Raw genomic sequence first — 14236 nt, 5'->3', positions numbered from 1 at the left:
TATATATAAATTAAAATGCTTAAGACATTTTTGGGGGAGGAAGAATATTACTTGTTTAAATCATAAACTTACAGCTCTGCGTATCAGGGAGAAAAGGAAGTGTATTCTAGTGGCCACAACAAAAGAAACAATTTACTATGCACTGAAAAGATTTATCATGTACTTCAGAATCATTATATATTGGGAAAAGAGAGATATAGAATAAAACGCCTAAGATTTTTTTAAATGAAGACAAACTCTAAACTAGGTCTTACATTATACAGTGCACTGAGCACAACTGCTAAATGCCAATAATAGCAAGCACAATCTACTTTAAGTGGCAGCCAGGGCAATCTTTAATCTGGAATAAAACCCTAATACTCTGTAATAATAAAGCAATCAAAAATTAAAAATAAAATTTTGCATTGAATATCAACCTCAGACACAAACCAAATGAAGAGCACTTAAGTAATACACTAAAGGATAAAAAAGCAAACAACACAATTACTATCAGCCAAATAAAATATTCTGCTCTTTCCTCTAGTAATTCAGTGGCAAAAATCAGAGGTAAATTCACTAAACAAGAAGAACACAGAACAAAGATACCCTTTGAAAGTATAAAATGCAACCAGCATACAGATTTTAAAAATTAAATTTGTATATATAACTCACTCACACCCACATGCATGCTGCACCTGCGCACATGCACACACACATAGTTACTTATCGTTTAAAGAACTGTATTTTGAGAAACCAAGTGTATCAGTATTTTTCATCTGAATTCACAAAGAAATATCAAACTTTCCCATTTTGACGTCACACTCCTTACAATGGAACAATTTTTTTTAAAACCTATAATTTATTAACACCTACTATGGGCCAGGCACTGAACCTGGCATTTTACCTGAATTAACTTATTTAATCTCCTATACCTAGACTACAAGAGAAGGACATGGAAAGTTCTTGGTAGTAGCTACTTACTTAGAGAAAGTTTACATGCTAGAGAAATACATATGATTCTTTATAATTGTCAAATTTTCTATTGCACTTATCTAATAAAATTCAGAAATCAACCTTGGACATTCCCAACACATAACACTTCTGAAGACCATCTACCAAATTAGGGCAGTCACAGCAGGAAAATTTCAGTTTGTGGTATGATACATTTATAAATATATATGGTAAATTAAAAAGCTATATAGTTAAGGAATTTTTTAAAACCTACAATATATAGTTTACGCTATAAAATCAGGTGAAACACCAACTTGAAAAATTAATTATTAGTAACAAAAATCACAGCGCCTCCCACACAGTAGATATTCCAGAAATACATGCAGATATGAAAATCAGATTTTTAGGCAAAAAGCTGAATCCTAAGTTTCTTAAGAGTTGAAATAGTCTCCAGTAGCAGATAGGAGTACTTCAAATATACACGTGCACACAGGACTACAACACCAAGTATAATGAGAAAACACGTATACTATATTTATCTAAACCCAGGTTTTCCTTCCATGTTTATCTGCATGCTACAGCCAAAATGTGAGAGGACACTAAAATGATCAAGAGATTTTAGGCAAAAAGCTAAGAACTTACTAAGTTTCCTAATAGCTGAGATAATCTCCAATAGCAGTAAGGAGTACTTGATATACACATTTGTACAAAGATATGTAACAAAGTATACTAAACAAACACCTTTCACTATATTCAGGAAGCATATTTTGCTTCCCTTCCCTGCTTGTCTGCACCTGTGGCCAAATTTCAGAAAAATACTAAAATGATCAAAAACATTTGGTTGTACTTATTTAAATGGACCATTAACAATGGAGATGTTTCGGTTGTTTAAATCTCAGAAATAAGACCAGATGCCAAAAATCACCTACAAAATCCAGGGGTTCACTGGTAGTGCATAAATTACATTGCTAAATAAGTAAGTTCATTCCAAACTGACCAAAACAAGAAATTGCTACTGTCACATTAAACACAATATAACAATTTTGGCCTTTTGAAAACTAATTATTAGCACTTTTCCATTCTTATTTTTTGCTTAAGAAATCAGTACAACTCTTAAAATCTAGAGCCAACATTCCATCTACAAAACATTACAGAAAGCCATCTTCCCAAATTTATATTATCTGGTTATTCAGCAGAGCTTAATGTAGTAAGTACTTTTTCTCTAGCTCAAAATTTCATAAATTTCCATGATGAGAGCAAGAAGAATGATCAAAAATATGACCTTTTGCTACAAAGTAGCATTAGCAGGGTCTCTGAAGGAGGCAAATGGTACTTACATAATAAACACAAACCACTCAATAATCCTGTATTTTGTCAAATTCAGATTCAGACATACACACACAAACAAAAAGCAAATTACTAGAATTCATTCAGCCAAAATGCATCTTAACCAAAAACAAATTTCTTACCCAGATTTTGCTTTTTCTTCTTCAGCTTCTACCTTTATGCTGAGGGATTCATCTACCCCAGTTGTCTCCTCGTCTTTATCCTCCAGATTTTCATTTTCTTCTGTTTTTTTCATGTTAACTTCTTTTTCCTGATCAGACTGTGTAGGTATAGAGTCTAATAAATTCTTTTTACTTCCCTAGAAAAAGATCAGAGGAACTAAACCAACAAAAGTATACATCGTCAACTAATTTCATGATCTAATTGTTAGCAAAAGGAAGTGCCAACCAATACTAATATTGAGAAAGGTAGTAGTTATTTTAGGAAACTCCTGCCATTCCTAAAACACTAAGAAAAAATAGCTAACAACTAATTTTAAATACAAAAATAGCACTTAATGAAGAAAACGCACAAAAAATAAAGTATAAGATTTTATGATAAATTAGCTATGAAAACTTTACAGACTAGGTAGAAAATGTACCAAAGAAGGCATAACACTATTAACAGTATCTGATTTACCAGAGAGGGTTTAATATTTTCCTTTCTATCAGTATCATCATCAGCAGGTTTTTCTTCTTTTGGTATTATGTTCTCCTCCTCTTCAATCTTTATTTCTTTGATTTCTGGTTCAATTTCTTCCTTAACTTTTATTTCTTTTACATTTTCACACTCTTTACATGGCTTGTTAACAACTTTCTCTGGCAATGCCATCTGAAATTCAATATTGGCCGACCTACAGTACTCCTCAAAACCATATAAGTATCTGGAAACATGAAGAGAAATTACATTTGGAAAACATTTCAAAATATTGCTGTAGAGTTATGGTTTTTAAAATGAGTTCTTTTAAGTTCTCAGATACTCTCGTTTATTCTAGTTCAGTTCTTCCCAATCTCTTTAACCCAAATAGAAACATTTTTCGAAGAAAAAAAGTCATTAAAAAAACTACACTAGGGGCGCCTGGGTAGTGCCGTCAGTTGAGCATCTGACTCGGTTTTGGCACAGGTCTTGTTCTCAGGGTCCTGAGATCAAGCACTGTGTTGGGCTCCATGCTCAGCACAGTCTTCCTAAGACTCTCTGTTCCTCTCCCTCTGCCCAGCCCCCTGCCTCTCTCTCAAATAAATCTTTTTTTTTTTTAAAGACTTTATTTACTTATTTGACAGAGACACAGCAAGAGAGGGAACACAAGCAGGGGCAGAGGGAGAGGGAGAAGCAGGCTTCCCGCTGAGCAGGGAGCCCGATGTGGGACTCCACCCCAGGACCCCGGACCACGACCCGAGCTGAAGGCAGACGCTTAATGACTGAGCCACCTAGGCGCCCCTCAAATAAATAAATCTTTAAAAAAAAAACTACACTAAAAGTGAAAAGATAGTCAGAATGTTAAATAGAGTAATGTAACAACAGTAGTTATTAAAGGTATTAGTATAGTATCAATCTGTTGAGCACTTCTTACATGCCATGCACTAGGCCTCTTCATTCACATGAAATCTCATTGAATCATCAGAGTAATCCAACGAGGCAAGGACTAACATCGCATCTTACAAACGAGGAAACTGAAGCTTAGGAGAATAAAGAAATGGTCCTGGAGGCACAAAAGCTAATAACTGGCAGAACCAGGATTCAACCCTTGACTTTTTAACACTTTGGCATTTTAACCTCTACATAGTACTTTCCAAATTTACTTGGTCACAAAAACTTTCTTCATAGAATATCTCCTTGATCTAGTATTCGTAGAATACACTGTAGAAAATGCTATTATAGAGTGATTAGTCTAGTAAAAATTTCTGATTTCTTCTTAGAAGAAATAATTAGCCTCAGTTATACAGTAAATTCTAACCTGCTTTCCAGATAAAGTAATGAACGTAGGTATATCAAGTACACTGACTTACTTTTTATAAGCACATTTAACGTTGTATCCTGCAGCTGAATTTAAGACGGGGATTCCAAGATCTTGGTAGACTTGTTTCCAAACAGCTCCACTTTCAATCTAACAAAGTAAAATGAAAACTCCCAAAGTAAAAGGTGGGAATATAATAAAATTTTGATTAATGCAGCATATATATGTTTATATGTGTTGGTTCTGGTCTCAAAGGAATGAAAAATAACTAGCTTAATAAATTCTAAATAAAAAATTTGGTATACAACAATATTTTAAAGTAAGTTTTAGTATTCTAACAAATCTGAGAATTACAAATGTTGAACTATTAGGCCATTTGATTTTTAAATTAGCTCTAGCGTAGTGCCTAAGAAAATATTCAGGTTTCTAAATCAAAATTTGTAATGAAGAGACACAGATAAAATTCTTTAAGTAATGTATTAGTTCCCATAAAATCTGTAAGCTTAATAAATCAAAGCAGTTCTAAGGATCTTAGTAAAACATTTTATCTACAGAATACATTTTCCCCCCAGAATAATCTTAATTGAATGGACACCATACATCATGTCGACCTTAAGTTAATTTCTTCAGTTCAACGATTATTTTTCTGCATGTTTCTACATACACATATGGGTACGTACACGTGTGTGTGTGTGTGTGTGTGTCAGACACAATGGGAGAGATAAAGGATATAAAGATTAACCCTCAGTCTAGTGGAAAAGAAAGAGAAGGAACTTCTACCAATATGGTTGTGCTGTGACTCAGACATACACAGGTGGTTTATGAAAGTCTGACAAACTTAACAGTAAATCAGAAAGTTCATTTGAAAAAATCTTTAATTGAATTTAAATTTGGTCTAAGGAAGCTACCTGTTTCTAACTTGTGCTTTCCATTTTCTTTTCCTTCTATTCTTAAGTTTTCATTAGTATACAATTCTAGGTAATTTTTAGATAAGAAAACATGTATGAAAAACATGTTTCATTTCTAACTGTAATACTTACATTATCAAATCCTCCAAGCTTGTGTACAAGTCTGAATAACTTAAAGAGATTCAAATTTCGATATCCAAGTACAGGCCGTTTGTTAATAGGTGTGCCTATTAAAGAAAATACAAAATATATTATAACCATGCTACATTTTTTATTTAAAATTACAAAAGATTCAGGTATCACCACTGAATATCTGACTATATATAGTGTAAAGTGTATATATATGAGAAAACAAATCCCTTGTTAATCAAAAACATGATGTCTACTACTTAAGCCCATTTCATTTTTAAAAATTTCTCCTACCCGATTTTCGAAACCTTATATGATTTCATTCCATTTTCATTTCCCTAATGAGCAAAAGAGCTAAGAGCCGATAAACCAAAATAAAATACCAACAGGACAAAATTTTTTTAAATCAAGGAAACAAGGTTTAGTAGAACTGAAGAAAGGGCTAAGATAATTAACAGGCAACTGCTTCACAATGAGAGTGATTTTCATGATACTTTCTTTGTATGTTATTAACTGGCAACTAGTCTAAACAATGATTCCAGGGTAAGACTATATGGTTTTGTTTCTTTCTAAAGGTATTTATTTGAGAGAGAGTGCAGGGCGGGAGGCAGGGGGTTGTCAGGGGCAGAGGGAGAGAGAGAATCCCAAGCACACTCCCCGCTGAGCACAGAGCCCAACATGGGGCTGCATTTCACAACTCATGAGATCATGACCTGAGCCAAAACCAAGAGTCAGAAACTCAATCGACTGAGCCACCCACGCACCCCTAGTTTTGTTTCTTTCTAATGTGGACCATGCAAGGCAAGGACACTAAAACTACCAAACTACACTAGAAAGTGGTAGAGGAAATAATGGGATGGAGATGCAACTGTGGCCCTTTTCCTCAAAACAACCTATGACTGGCATGGTCATATTCTGTCACTCTTTCTAATATTAGCTTTTTAAATTTTCTTCTTTTTTATTTATCTTATATAAAAGCCTAAGAAATTGCTTACCTTCTTAGGCTAAGCCTCCTTTCACACAAAGAAATAATACAGAAAGCAAAGACATTTCATATCAAACAATAAGAAGACACCTACATTACAGTAGCCACTATCACTTATGAGAGCAAAAGACAAACCGAGCCACCTTCTACTTAATCGGCAATATAAATGAGGATTTTAAAAAATATTAATTCCCATCCCACAAAGAAAATTATTTCCCAGGGTACGGTGGTACTTCCAAATATTATTCATTCATTTTGTCCTTCTCCTCAAGCTAAAAAGCTTTCTGCCTCTCCCCACTCCCTTTCTAGCATCTTCCCAGGAAAGGAGACACTATACTCTGAAGAGCAGATAAGCAACAGAGTAACGGGGCCATAGTTATTAGAGGACTAGGTCACTACCATAAATTAAAGGTTAGCACCCATATCCCTTTCCCTCAATCCTTGCATTTCTTTAACAACATTAGGCAGATTCGAACAGCTAAGCCAAGGCTTACCTTGAGACTCTGTCACCTTTCTCTACATCTAACTCTCTTTGGATGGTTTAATCCTCTGCTTAGTTCTGTGTGGCTGGGTCAAAAGAAGACTTATGGCATCTTAGAGTATGATGTCTCCCTCCCTCCCTCTCTCTCTCATTCACATGTACACATACACAAACACACACACACACAGACACATCCTAGGTATATCAAACAGTGATTCTGGAGAGGGAGGCTTATAACACAGAAGCACCTATGTAGGTGCAAATAAAATGGTACTATGATTCTCATTCTGCTACTGCTCCCTAGTATTAAGCGTTCTTTGGGGACCCATGGATGGGTAGCCAGACCAGGACAGAAATCAGGCCATATGGGTCCATGGCCATAATATCCATCAAAATACTGTCAAAGTCCTCATTCCATTTACTATATGACAGGTACGATGCTAGGTGCTGGTGACGCTGGCAATCAAGAAGAGAGCCATGATTACTACATGACATGAAGCTTAATGAACAGAATTCTTAAAGTATTAATTATCTATATGATACATTATAACACTAATCATGAATAAAAAAAAAACAAACTCACCTCTATCCTCCATAAATTTGTATAACTGCTGAAGAAAGTTCTCCCTTTCTTCTGGAAATGGTTCTATTTCTTCCTAATTTTGGTCACAGAAGAAGAGAGCATTATTTTCCTCAAAGAAGCACTTTAATAATATAAGATTTCCTACCAACAGCAGAGACTAATATTCACTAAAATATTTCAAAGGCTTGTTTTACCAAGTAAAAATTATTTCTTAACACTAAGCTGTTTAAAACCAGGCAAGTCTAGACATTTTATGCTTTCCAAAGGAATATGTCCTAAAAGGTATCTCAATAGTGACAATTCCAAATGTAAATTCTCATATAAGAAATGAGACTTATTAGCAAGATGGCTCATGAGCTTTTTACCATATCAGATATCTGTTCTTTAAATCAGGGCCACAGGCTCAAGAAGACCTACTTTCACTTATATTAAATTGGGTCAGAGTTTAACATCAAAACTGACTCTCCTGTTGCTCCTCCAGACTATATAGGTGTGGGTCCCCTTAGCTCTAACTGCAAGTATCCTTCATTATATACAGCCCCACTGTACAGCACTTCAAGCTTAGAAAATCAGTAAAGTGGGGAACAAACTTGATCTGCAATACCTGAAGATTCAGACTTAGGGAAATCTTCAAGTAATAAAATAGTTCCCTGATTTATCAATTACAAGGGAGGGACTAGCTTCTTGCTGCTGTGGCCAGGGGCTGTGGCAGCAGGGAGCTGGTCCTGAAGCGACCTGCAAGGAGCAGGGTAGTAGGTGAGATGGAGGAACTCATCAATTCAATGACTATCATCCATTCAACAAACCACTTAATGAGCACCAGTTAAGTGTAGGCACTATGCTAGGTGCTGAATCAAATAAAAGAAAAATAAGCAATGGAACCTGCCATTAGAGAACGTGATCAGGAGTAACTGCAGAGAAAGTGATACAAAATCCACATCTTACAGTTACTCTGGCTGAAACAAATGTATCTCTGATGGTAAAACTTAAGAGCATACTTTTCAAATGACAGTCTAAATAACTCTATCATTTTAATTTTAAAAATCATCTGTCTAATGCCACTGTTTTGACATCTACCCCTTTATTTCAAAAGCTAGCAGAGCAAAGGAAGGCAAGTTAAAAACCAGAAACAAAATCCATGTTGATAAACCTTTAGGTCTGCTGGTTGAGCAGAGAAGAATAAATGACAATTATTAATTCGTTTATAAAAAAAAACTGCACTTCTCAATTTAAACATGGTCCACAGAAGCTAGGCTTTGGTAAAGTAATCAGATATAAATCTAAGATATTATCTTAAACGCCCCCGATACAATCAATACTTGACTTTCATAAACTGCCAAATGTATTCCTGTCACAAAAATCTTTCAGTGAGGTTTGTATTTAACTTAAGAAAATGTTTAAACTAGAAACCAGATTTGCTTTTACAAAAACATTTATAGAACACAAATCTAAACAACAAAAATTTTAGTAACTAATGTTCATTGACCCTCATTTATATACATGTTACAGCTTCTGACAGACACGATCTAGTAACGCAGGGTCCTTTACCCTTGAGGAGCTTACAGGGGAGAAAACACAGTAAGTGTGTGGGGGGGGGAGGAAGGATAAATAACAAAACATGCACAAGGAACGATATCAGGTTAGATTAGCAAATGGAGTGATTGACTTTCCTTGGGTGAAGGAGGTGATACTTCACAGATGGCTTCCCTCTACAGAGGCGACATGTTAGTAGGGTTCTGAAAACTGAACAGGAGTTTTCCAGGCTAAGTCGGGGAGAACAGTGAAGGGCACTGTAGGAAGAGGTACTGGTATGGGTACAGGTTGAGTAGAAACAAGGTATGTAATTTAATATGGCTGCAGCATCAAGTTCAAAGTGGCAAGGGATGCCAAGAGAAGGGAAACGAAGGTGGGGCTGGACTGTAAAGGAGGGTCTAGAAGTGAAGCTTGACTTTTAGGGTGACTGAGAAGCTATTGGGGAGGTTTTAAGCAAAGGATTGCTTGTTCATTTTGGCATTTTAAAGAGAAAGCAGTGGGGAAGACTAAAGCTGAGAAACTTTTACACTATACACTGTCATCATAAAGCACTATGTCATAAAACATAAACTCTAAAGCAATCGTATTTCATCAACAGTTGTTCATTACAGTTAGATGGCAGAATTTAATAACTTACCTAAAATATTACATATTGACATTAACTTACTAGCTTCCTGAAAACATTCAGTCCAATTTGCTTGATGGTCAAATATACAGCCTTCACTACCTGCACCATTCACCAATAACTTTTAGGAAGTACCATTAACGAGTACAGTGGTGCAATGTCACTAGTAATATCATGGACGGCTTTTTTTGGTACTTATCATTGCTAGACCTAAAGTACCATTTACAGTGAAATCTAAAACTTTATCTCCTTGATCCATATAAATTCACAGATGCTTTATTTATGATCTAATTAGAACTATCCACCCATTTGTATTAGATACAGTTATTTAGATTCTCTGAATCAAAGAGATATTAATCCTCTTTTGCTGATTATTCTTTTAATAATACTAGAGAGAAGATATGTTTTATACTTCTCTAGGTATTTCAATAAAATATCCAGATGAAAACACTGTAGGAAGTGACGGCTGGCCACACAATGATGAAAAGCATCACTCTGATGAAAGCAGTGCTGAAAGCAGCACTTTGCTATATTAGGTGGGTATTTCCCTTGTTATCTGATAAACCAAAAGCACGGCAAGATCAAGAAACATTTCTGAGGTTACTGAAATAACTATACTTCATACTTTTAATTTTGCAAGACCATATTTCTGTTTTAAATAAGCAAGCAAACTACTCGGTTATGATGGATAGCACAAGCATATCTTTATTATGAACTACTTCTAATGCTAAAAACACTAAAAAATACTAAAAAGCGATTGATGACTTTGTGCCAAATCCTAAGTCACAGAGGAAACCCAACCGTCACTCTGAATTTCAGAAGCCAGCAGCCGTCTGTCCTTACCTCCTCCTCACTGCTGTTATCCTCCTTTTCCTTCTCATCATCTTCCTCCTCCTCCTCTTCCTCCGCCTCACTGCTAGAACTATCTTCCTTCAGCTCAGTCTTCCAGTTAGCAGGGATAGTTCTACTTTTATGAAACTCAAGGGCCTGATCAAAGGCTGCAGAGAGGACCAAAAACTATGTGAACTGGAGAAATTAAGACAACTGATTTGTCTAATAACATTAAACAAGATAAAAAATTAACTGCTGTGCTAATACCATGGACATTTATCAAGTGTTTGCTGTATGCCAGGCACTGTTCTGTAGCGACTCATTTAAAACCCAGCAGTCCAAAGCACTGGGACCCAATTTATAGATGGCAAACTACTGCTACTAGAAGGTGACTTAGGTTCAAACAAATACTAACGAAAAGAGCAGTTTTCTTCTTTTAAACAAAAATTAAACACATCTAGGATAAACAACTTTAAGACAGGTAAATTTCTGATCATTGGTCCAACAAACGATGATTAAACAGCATTGTATACCAAGCACAGAGCCACTGTATTGAACACACAATAGCTGAAAATGTACTACAGATATGTTATCTTCATTCCTAATAAAACATGAATTAAAATTATATTAATAATTAGCTTAAACCCAAATTAGCGAGACACAATTATTTTTGTTTTACAATACATAGACATGAACTCTAAGCCACAAATTCTTGGTGATTTTTAACTAGTCTACATAGCATATTATCAGATTTGATGAACCTGGGCAATAAGAAAGGTGTCTACAATGCCAAAAATTAAGTAAGAAAGGCAATTATGGCATATTCCTCAATAAAATATAACTACTGTTACACTATGAGAAATGCCAAATCAAAATTACTTTTGATTCCTGTTTCTACCATCCTCAGGAACTAAATATTTTATTTACTAGGCAAAGCAAGTCCACAATAATTGGCTGATGATCTAGTTCCTTCCCACTCTTAGATTACTGCCCCTGATTGTAAGCTAAAAAAAGAAAAAGCAGCCCTACAATAGCAAAAGACACACAGATTTACAAAAGTGTAATTCACACAGAACCAAATGGAACTTCAAAGACAGAACTTCAAAAATATGTATTTTTTTAAAGAGCAAAAGAAAGTTTGATCTTCAAAAACACTTCAGCAGTTTTTAAATTAACCATAAATTATTCCAAGATTATCCTTACCTTGTTTTAATATAGCATCAGGCTTTGGTGCAGTGTCACTAGTAATTTCATGGACATCCTTTCTTGGCACTGAAGTACTACATTATTTTTTTTTTATTTTTAAAGAAAAAAAAAGCCACAAAAACACAACAGAGATTAAGAGTCCAATTACACACCACAGAAAGATACTGAAAATATGGAAACATTAACATTTACAATGAAAGTGACTGCACAGTGTTGCAATTCCCAAATGAAATGCTAGGCAGGATATTAAAATATGTAATCATCTACAGAACGACCCCTCCTTGAGAGATGTTTTATGAGGTATTCTCAAATATCAAAGAGTCCCTGGCTAAATGCAATAAGGAAAATATTGATCCTGCTATCCAAAATAATAATAAAATGAAAATATTTGGATAGCAGGATCAATCCAATAAAAAAGAAGTCAAATAGTAAGAATTTGCCATTGTCTTGGGATAATCACAAGAGATTACTAAATTTAAGATTGGAAGAAAATGTTACTTGTTTACAATATAAATGTTCTTCTAATAACTGTTTCTAAACTGGATTCTAGGCTCACAAGCAAACTTCTAATATATAATTTAAGATCCTTCATGGAACTCTACAACCATAGGGAGGGGATAAGATGCAAGCAACTGGGAGAGTTTCTATCATATATATCACATATACCTCCTATTTTACAATAATAAATCATTGTTCTACATCATTCAGCTCTTCTGCGTTTGGCTTACATCAATCAATAAAAGCCTGAAAACTATTCCAAATACATTTTTCAACCTGCCTATTTTTTTAACTTTTTATTTTAAAAATTTCAAATACATACAAAAGGAAATAGAATAGGGCAATGAACCACCACATACCCATTACCCAACTACAATAATCATGAACTCATAAGTCACTGTTTCATTTATATCCCTACACTTCCTTCCACCCCACGTGGATTATTTTACAGCAAATCCCAGATACTATATAATTTGATTTTTAATATACTTCATTATGAAGGTTTGAAAGAAGTCTTTTTAAAAATCATAATAAATACCATTACTACACATTTAAAAATTAACAGTGATTTCTTACTATCATCAAACCAGTATTCAATTTCAGTGTTCAAATTTCTGATTATGTCAGTTTTGTTAAAGTGGATTTCACAGATTGTTTTTAAAAATCACTTTTCAGAACCTGAAAACCCAAACACCAATCTTAAAACATGATGATCATTTTAAGGTATAGACGCGGAATAAGGCAAAGTATAAAATATATGACTTTTCTAGTCGCACAATTCTAAAAAGCAAAACAAAACAAAAAAAACCCCATAGAAATCCGTAACTCAGTTCCAAAAAAGTTCTATAGGAAAAATCACTTGAACACTTAACATACATTTATAGAAATCCATTTTAACCCTTACAACTGCGGAAGTCAAATGTTATACAACACACATCAGCATAAGCATTAGACAGAACTAAACTATTAGAGCCCAATTAAACCTTCCAGAAAAAGAAACACATCCATAAATGCAGCAATCAAGTACTATAGTAGATATATCTAAATTTGCCTCAACACATCACCAGCTACTATACAGGCAAATACTGACAAACGAAGTAATACTGAGAGTCTAGGGAAAAAAACCCAAAATGAACAAGGAAAGCAGACTATAAGACCACTTAAATGATAATGTGAAAAAGATCATACTTCATTTAAAACATTCTGTATGATGAAAAGTAAAAGCATAAGTCATCAGAAATAACTAATTTATCATTTATCATCCTAACATGGAAAAACAGCATACTTTTCATCCCTAGTGAATCATACTTACAATTTGCCATCTTTGAAAGATCGAACAAGAATATTGTCTTTTTTCACAGCAATTTCATCACTACAATCAGGACAAACCACCTTTAAAAAAAAAGTGTAAAACCATTAGAACTAAAAGCAAAATTTACAGATATTTACATAAATACCAACTATTTAAATCCTTTCAAAAAACAGTTTCAGCTTAAAGTTTAAAAACTAATTTTAGTTTGTAGGGTAAACAGCTACACACATGTGGGAATACACACAAGTAATTTTAAATTTACATCCTCTATCCTTCCAGCTCTCTGGATTCCCCACACTGTTTTTGGCACAGGCTCGTGTTGAAAGCAGAAGCGTGGCCATGCCTAGACTGATGCTGTGGACCAAGTTCTCGTCAGAAACAGAACACCAGCATGAAAGTGGAGGCTGGGGTGGAAATCGGAGGTGAAGCCGGAGCCTGAACAGAGGGTGTGCAGCACGGTTAGGAAAACAGCGGGAACCAAACGGGAGCCAGTATCAGAACCCCAACCAGAGCAGTCTCCAGCTTAAAAAAGATACAGATGAGGTTCTACTTATTATTTACATTTAAATATGTATAACAGGCACTAAAATTTCTTCATAATACTACCCACTCTAAAAAGTAAACATTTTTAAAAAGACATGGAGGCTGTGTAGGACTGATCACTCCCCAAGAGAGGACACTTAGCTGGAGCCGCCTCAGCTGCTATTTAAAGTGAGGTCAAAGTGGGCCTTCCCAAAGGCTAATGCAAGACACCTATAAATTTTTAGTATTTCAATTCCAAGACAGCCCACTCTGTATACCAAGAACAAGTTAAAAGAACAGTTATATTTCTAAATGAAAAATGAGCTAAGTTAAGTATGACAGGTTTGTCCTAAGGATGGGCTTATTGGCTCTGAAAAATGACACAACGGTACATAAAGGCACGTACTCTCACC

At 34.8% G+C, this 14236-nt stretch overlaps 1 protein-coding gene across 6 annotated transcripts in view; it reads right to left on the bottom strand.

The window, feature by feature from the left end:
* The window catches only part of ARID4B (AT-rich interaction domain 4B), a 139256-nt gene that overhangs the window by 41669 nt on the left and 83351 nt on the right, over positions 1–14236 (bottom strand). For all 6 annotated transcript variants that reach the window (XR_012374309.1, XM_025850799.2, XM_025850801.2 and 3 more), the window contains exons 9-16: positions 13302–13381; positions 11489–11565; positions 10298–10452; positions 7297–7369; positions 5251–5345; positions 4263–4360; positions 2896–3139; positions 2400–2575 (exon numbers count right to left, since the gene is read on the bottom strand). Coding sequence is in view for 5 of the 6 variants with exons in the window: in XM_025850799.2 (XP_025706584.1) it covers positions 2400–2575; positions 2896–3139; positions 4263–4360; positions 5251–5345; positions 7297–7369; positions 10298–10452; positions 11489–11565; positions 13302–13381 (998 nt within the window). In the remaining variant the exon portion in view is untranslated. The remainder of the gene's footprint in view (positions 1–2399; positions 2576–2895; positions 3140–4262; positions 4361–5250; positions 5346–7296; positions 7370–10297; positions 10453–11488; positions 11566–13301; positions 13382–14236) is intronic.

Source organism: Callorhinus ursinus, unplaced genomic scaffold, assembly GCF_003265705.2.
Source record: "Callorhinus ursinus isolate GAN/ISIS: 27379988/994484 unplaced genomic scaffold, GSC_fseal_2.0 scaffold32, whole genome shotgun sequence".
Lineage (NCBI taxonomy): Eukaryota > Metazoa > Chordata > Mammalia > Carnivora > Otariidae > Callorhinus > Callorhinus ursinus.
This window is presented reverse-complemented; position numbering and strand designations above follow the sequence as displayed.